Source organism: Bidens hawaiensis, unplaced genomic scaffold (assembly GCF_021521415.1).
Source record: "Bidens hawaiensis isolate Kalapana, Puna unplaced genomic scaffold, B.hawaiensis_p1.1 tig00032354_1, whole genome shotgun sequence".
In the NCBI taxonomy this organism is placed as follows: Eukaryota; Viridiplantae; Streptophyta; class Magnoliopsida; order Asterales; family Asteraceae; genus Bidens; species Bidens hawaiensis.
In genome coordinates this window covers 198,693-204,922 of record NW_027495490.1, presented here as the reverse complement: position 1 = coordinate 204,922, position 6,230 = coordinate 198,693, and the positions used below count along the sequence as shown (strand labels likewise).

The 6,230-nt window shown below is 34.8% G+C and overlaps 2 protein-coding genes and 1 pseudogene across 2 annotated transcripts; 1 reads left to right on the top strand and 2 right to left on the bottom strand.

Annotated features, from left to right (window-relative positions):
* Positions 1 to 1,420, top strand: LOC143583286 (putative pectinesterase 67; annotated as a pseudogene).
* A 249-nt stretch (positions 1,421 to 1,669) lies between these two features.
* LOC143583296 (putative serine/threonine-protein kinase SIS8) lies at positions 1,670 to 2,839 on the bottom strand. Its single transcript, XM_077065637.1, has 6 exons — positions 2,674 to 2,839; positions 2,516 to 2,584; positions 2,387 to 2,436; positions 2,217 to 2,298; positions 1,987 to 2,081; positions 1,670 to 1,772 (listed from the first exon to the last, which is right to left on the bottom strand). The coding sequence occupies exons 1-6, from the start codon at positions 2,761 to 2,763 to the stop codon at positions 1,670 to 1,672; spliced, it is 489 nt and encodes a 162-aa protein (XP_076921752.1). The 5' UTR covers positions 2,764 to 2,839.
* A 1,436-nt stretch (positions 2,840 to 4,275) lies between these two features.
* Positions 4,276 to 5,264, bottom strand: LOC143583295 (uncharacterized). Its single transcript, XM_077065636.1, has 2 exons — positions 4,933 to 5,264; positions 4,276 to 4,737 (listed from the first exon to the last, which is right to left on the bottom strand). The coding sequence occupies exons 1-2, from the start codon at positions 5,262 to 5,264 to the stop codon at positions 4,311 to 4,313; spliced, it is 759 nt and encodes a 252-aa protein (XP_076921751.1). The 3' UTR covers positions 4,276 to 4,310.
* Positions 5,265 to 6,230: the final 966 nt, after the last annotated feature.

The following is a 6,230-nucleotide window of genomic DNA, read 5'->3' as shown; positions in this document are numbered from 1 at the left end:
ATGTTTCGTTTACAAGTAAGCCTCTTTAAGACGTTAAACGTTCTATATGTATTCGTGTTTATCACATCTACACTTTTCTTTGATGGTGCCAATGCTAGAGGTTTTCGTCCATCCTCCGTGGATGATCTAACTTAAAAAATCAGAAATGGAAAAACAATTACGGTTGATACTAATGGGTCAATACAAGATACTATTGATTCGGTTCCTGATGGGAATCAGGATTGGGTAGTCATTCGTATCAAGAAAGGAACCTACGGGTGATTCAACTAATTTAATTATCAACGTTTGATCATTTTACCTGCCGCTCTATTGTAATAGTTTGAATGGTAAATATAAGTTTATAAGATAAAAAAATTATCAATCATGACAATAGTTTATTTAATTGTGAATTGAATTGATGCAGGGAAAAGGTGACAATTCCAAGAGAAAAACCTCATATTTTATTGAGAGGAAGTGGAAGGACTAAAACAACAATTGTTTGGTCACATACTTCACAAAACAACTATGAATCTTCCACTTTCAAAGTTGAAGCTCCTCATTTCATTGCCTTTGGTATAACCTTCAAGGTACAATTTCCTTTATGCATAACATGCACGAACTAACATTAATACATATTATAATGAATGTTCATGTTTTGGACAGAATGATGCACCTGTAGGCATTGCTAACACCTCACATAACCAATCTGTAGCAGCATATGTTGGCGCTGACAAAGTTGCATTTTATAGTTGCGGATTTTATAGCTCGCATAACACTCTTCTTGACAACAAAGGTAGACATTACTATGATCGATGTTACATTCAAGGTGCCGTTGATGTCATTTTTGGCCGTGCGCGATCCCTCTTTCATGTAAGTACCACCTACTATACCACAAACATATAATATAACTTTGATCAACATATTTTTTATATATTACCCATTTAGGAATGTGAGATTTTTGTGATTGCGGATAAAAGAACAGAGATTCAAGGGTCGGTTACAGCCCATACCCGAACAAGTAAAAAAGAAAACACAGGATTTGTTTTCCTAAAAGGGCGAGTTTATGGAGTGGGACATGCTTTCTTAGGTCGACCTAGAGGCGACCATTCTCGAGTAGTTTTTGCAAACACATATATGTCTAAGACGGTGAGGTCCGAAGGATGGAGCGACTGGAACCATCATGGCAGTCTAGAGTAAGCTTCCAACTTTCAACTTAGTTTATATGCATAGGCATAATTAGGCAGTTTGTTTAGTTTCTAATGATCAACTGATTTTATTTATATGTAGGAATGTATACCATGCTGAATACAACTGCCATGGGCCGGGGTCAAGTACACACGGGCGGGCTCCATGGGTGAAGAAACTTAATGGCAAACAAGCCGCACCCTTCCTGTCTACAGATTTCATTGATGGCAAACAATGGTTGGTAGCAGGGACATGATATATGCGCATCTATATATAAACATGCCTAATTGCAGCAACTGCATCGCCTTTACTTTTCATCTCTCTTGTGAACGAACATATATAGTCTGCGTAGCGGAGGCTCGTTGCAATTTACATGTAATCATAATTATAACTATCATTACTTGGTTGATATTATATAATATATCCAGCCCCTCCTTACCCTACTCTCTTCTTTTATCTTCATTTTGTCAGTCCTTCCTAATAACATTTTTTTTATTTTCCAAAATCAAGAAGCCTTTTTTGCAGCAACAGAGGACCTGCTAAACTTCTTCTGCAAATCTTTCAACTTGACTAGTATTTCTTGAAATGTTGGACGGGATCGTGGTTCGCTGAACAAGAAAATGAAAAAAAAAAAGTCATTCTTTGCAACCAGGTCCTGACATATTAAATCATTGTTAACAAAAGTAAATAAACTCAACAAGACTTCAATTCGTCGAAACTCGGTTTAAGTCCTTTTGGAAATATACTTTAGTTGTTTCATCCAATCGTATTTGGTTACTTGTGACCTTACTAAACAGCAGAAAGTTACGAAGATTAACCAACCTTGACCAACAACTTTGGATAAGAGAAGCCCATTGTGGATCAACATCACTTGGAATCTCTAACCGCTCATTCTCGAATCCTACAGCTCGAACAACCTGCAAGTTTCATTACCATACAAACATGATTCACTGACCTCTGGTTCAAACAAATAAAATTCCAGTTTTTATTTTCGACTTTCTTTAACAAATAGCATTACACTTTGTAAGTAAAAGTTTAACATTGTATCAGACCTGCATCGGGTTGAGATTTTCCCAGGGGATCTTTTCAGTGGCAATTTCCCACAATATCACACCGTAACTGTATACATCAGACCTACACATCAACAAGACTTTAACTATCTATTATTATTTTACATGAATTTTAGTTGTCCAAATATTAAAAAAACAAGATGCAGCCTTACTTTTCATCCACTTGCTCATCACGAAGAATTTCGGGTGCCATCCAATGAGGCTAACACAACAAAAACAACAAAAAGATTAACGAATGAAAACGCTTTTTAATGATGCTTATTAATAGAGCATTCTAGTACCGTTCCCGTCCCAGTATTTGTTGCCAAGTAGGTTTCATGTTTGATCCGGGAGAGACCAAAGTCGCCAACCTATCATATGCAAACAAATAATCGTTTTTACTCATATGGCCATATGAAAGAAAACAAATAAATAAATAAAATTAATTAAAACAACACACCTTCAGTGCCCAATTCTTGTCAGCCAGAAGATTTGAAGACTTGAGATTACGGTGAACGATAGGCGGTTGGCAATTATGAAGATAATTCATGCCCGTGCCTGTACAAACATACAAGAATTTACTTACAAACTGATTTTACGAAACAATAACTAATAAAAGGATAATTATAACCAAGTTTCAATATTGTTTTCCTAACTATAAAAGCCACTCAAAGTTTCATGTTGTGAAATGTTTTTATAAATATTCAGTTTTATAAAAATTGACATAAACGGAATGCTAAACTTGGTTACTATTTAGTGGTTATACTTTTTTAAGCTGAAACCAAACAATTATGAAACTTGGTTATTATCTAGTGAATTTTTTTTTCTTCACTACTAGGAACAAGAGACCATTAAAAAATGCATGATTAGCATGTTACTCACGATATCCATAGCCATAAGAACACGACGTCTCCAATCTAGCTTTGTTGTATTGCGCTGAAGTAACTTGAACAAACTTCCACTATAAAATGAAAATAAAAATTAGTGATATTGATTTTGATCCACAAATTATACTATTTAAGGGTATTCAAGACACTTGGTAATGGTCAAATATATAGGGGTTAGTCAACCCACCGGGGAAGAAACTCGGTGACAATGCATAGATACTGAGGTGAAATTACAGAGCCCATGAAGAGCAGTATATTTGGATGCCTAAGCCGCTTCATCAGACATACCTTCAATTCGTAACATTCAAACAAACAAATAAAGTCAAACCTTTGACTTTTCAAATTCAGTATAAAGACCAAAGTGAAAAAAACCAAGAAAAAATAACCTCTTTTCTAAATGATAGTATGACATCATTAGGGTAGTCTTCTTTGGTAAATATCTTAACTGCAACATCCTACATAACATAAAGATATATCAATTGTTTTAATACAGTTAGCATTTTCAACAGCCATACATGACACTTTCTCCAAAATAACCAACATAATTTTTTTTTCTAAATTATAATAAGAGGGATTTAAGATAGAAAGCATACCGATCCATACAACAGAGCACGATATACTATCCCACTCCCATGTGAACCTGTCAAATCAACGTTACGAGTAAAATATCAAACATTGAAACACCACAAATCTAGAATGAAAAAAAAAAAGTACATGCTAGTGTTTGCTAGATACTAATGCTTAAAACTATGAAGCATTTTTGTACCTTGGCCAATTTTTTCCCGGATTATCAAGTCATCCCATGAGATCTCAACATCCAGGTTTTCAATGTGAAGGTCTATCGAATCACTACTTGAATACGACCATGATGACCCTGGAGCTTCTGTAGTTTCACAACAACTGGTTTGTGGGACAAGCTCGGTTTTTTGCTCATTATTATTTATACCAGAAGAAGTGTCTATATTAATATTATGATGGTTTCCTTTCCATGGCCAAGAAATTCGCTTTTTACCCATCCATGCCTCAGCCTCCGCTTTTAAAGATAAAACTTTATGAAGCCCGGGTCTGTTTTCATTCCACTCATTAAAATCATAATCCATGTTGCTTGTCTTCATTTTCATTTTAACCTTGGAAGCTTGGTTAATTAGGGTGAAATATGACAATATAGGCAAAAGCATAAGTTGTTTTAATATACAATCTCAAACACCACCTAAATGAAACATTTGACTGAAAAATTAATATCCAAGATATGAATATTACTTATACAACTAACCAAAGTCGATATCTTGGAGACGATTGCAGACTGTAGCGGTTGATGAGAGTCAATCCTGTGGGGTGCACCAGCACTTGATTGCAGCCTTGATTTTCGAAACTGGCGAGTATCGGCACATACACACGTAACTCCAAAAGTTGTTTCGTTTTCATCACGACACGGTGCAAGAGTGGTAATAACAGCAAACTTTTCCCCATACTTTGTCCTAACAGGAAACTGGCCTGACCAAGTCTCTCCGTTGACAGCGCGTTGTATAATAAGAGTAGCTAATCCTGAATATCTAGGTTCTATAATAATGTCAGGAGCGGTTTTCCCTAACGCTTCTTCAACTGTATAACCATACAGAGTTTGTGACATTTGGTTCCTGCATGATCAAGTTAGGTGTCTTTTAGCTTCAACATGTTATATGGGCAACAATGATAACATTTAGGGTGTGAAAAAAAACTGAATTAACCGACACATAACCAAATTAACCGATGAAAGCAAACCAAAAATATTTTTTTAAGTACTTATAAACCGACTGTGTTGGATTAAAGAAAACATCTGACTTGGTTCATACCAGTAGACTATGCGATTGTTGACATCAAACAAGTAAACCGACTGAGCCATTGACTGGAGTATATTCTCATATTGGCTTTCTTCCATCAGATGATTCACTGTAAGGATCATATTATTATTATTGCTTTCTCTCTTCCTCAAGGCTTCATAATTTTCAAAAGCATCATCATCATCAGAATTATGATTACTATTATTATTGTCCTCCATGACCATGAGGAGGTTTAATATCTTGTCTTTAAGGTGGTGATGGTCTTGTTCTAGCTTCTGGATCTTCATTAACAGCTCTTCCACTGTTTCACTTGCTGTTTCCGTTTCTGTTTCTATCTTTGTCATGATCTTATCCTTTCTTTAACTAATTACAAGTAACAGGATTATTAATTTGATGCAAGCCTTGACCTGCTTTTCAAAAGAAAAAGAAGAAGTTGCTGCATAAAAATTAATTAATAAAGGATCCCTATTCTCACACGTGGCTTCAACCGCATAAATTAATCAAAGCAAGGAGATGAAGCTTCCTCATCTTCTACGTTTCACTTTACTTCTTATATTTATTTTTAAATTAAATAAATAAACAAGAGCTGGTTCCCTATATATACTCTTTCCTAACTCGAAAATAAGGTCATGCTTTGTGGACATTAAATCCAGCAGTTGTTATTTATTTTTTTAATTAAATCAGTTAAAGCCCACTACCTTTACGATGGTGATGTGAAAGGACGTATAATTATACATCTTTTAGTTAAACCATAATAGAATGCATTGCTTTACTAATTTTCATTCCCTAAATTTAGTTGCTTACTATTTAACACAAATAGTTACTTAAAACCAAAATATTTTTTAATTACAAATATATTTAAGTGGTTGTAACCTTGTGATCTTGTAATCATATCATTAGACCTTTTTATATATATATATATATATATACACACACGCACACTTTTTTCTTTTTTTTTTTGGGTTTCATTCAAAAGAAACAAGCCCGAACCCACAAATATGGGCAGGACCAATAAACCAACTAGCCCAAGACACGCACAGCACGCTTTATACGGGGGCAATGTCAATATTAATGGAAAAAGATTAGCCACTACTCTATAGATTTCTATTGGTGCATGTAAATAAGTTTCTAACAAGGGGTTAAAAATGTCAAAAATAATAACTTTTGAGCGCGGTGAGATAAAGTGTACATCCAAGTAAAATGTCTAATGTTGTCACTTAAGGGGTTCATCCAAGAAAAACAATAGGTGAACGCATCTTGAAACCTTTTTTTAAATTGATCCGTTTTAACCCGTGCATATCTTGTTTAGA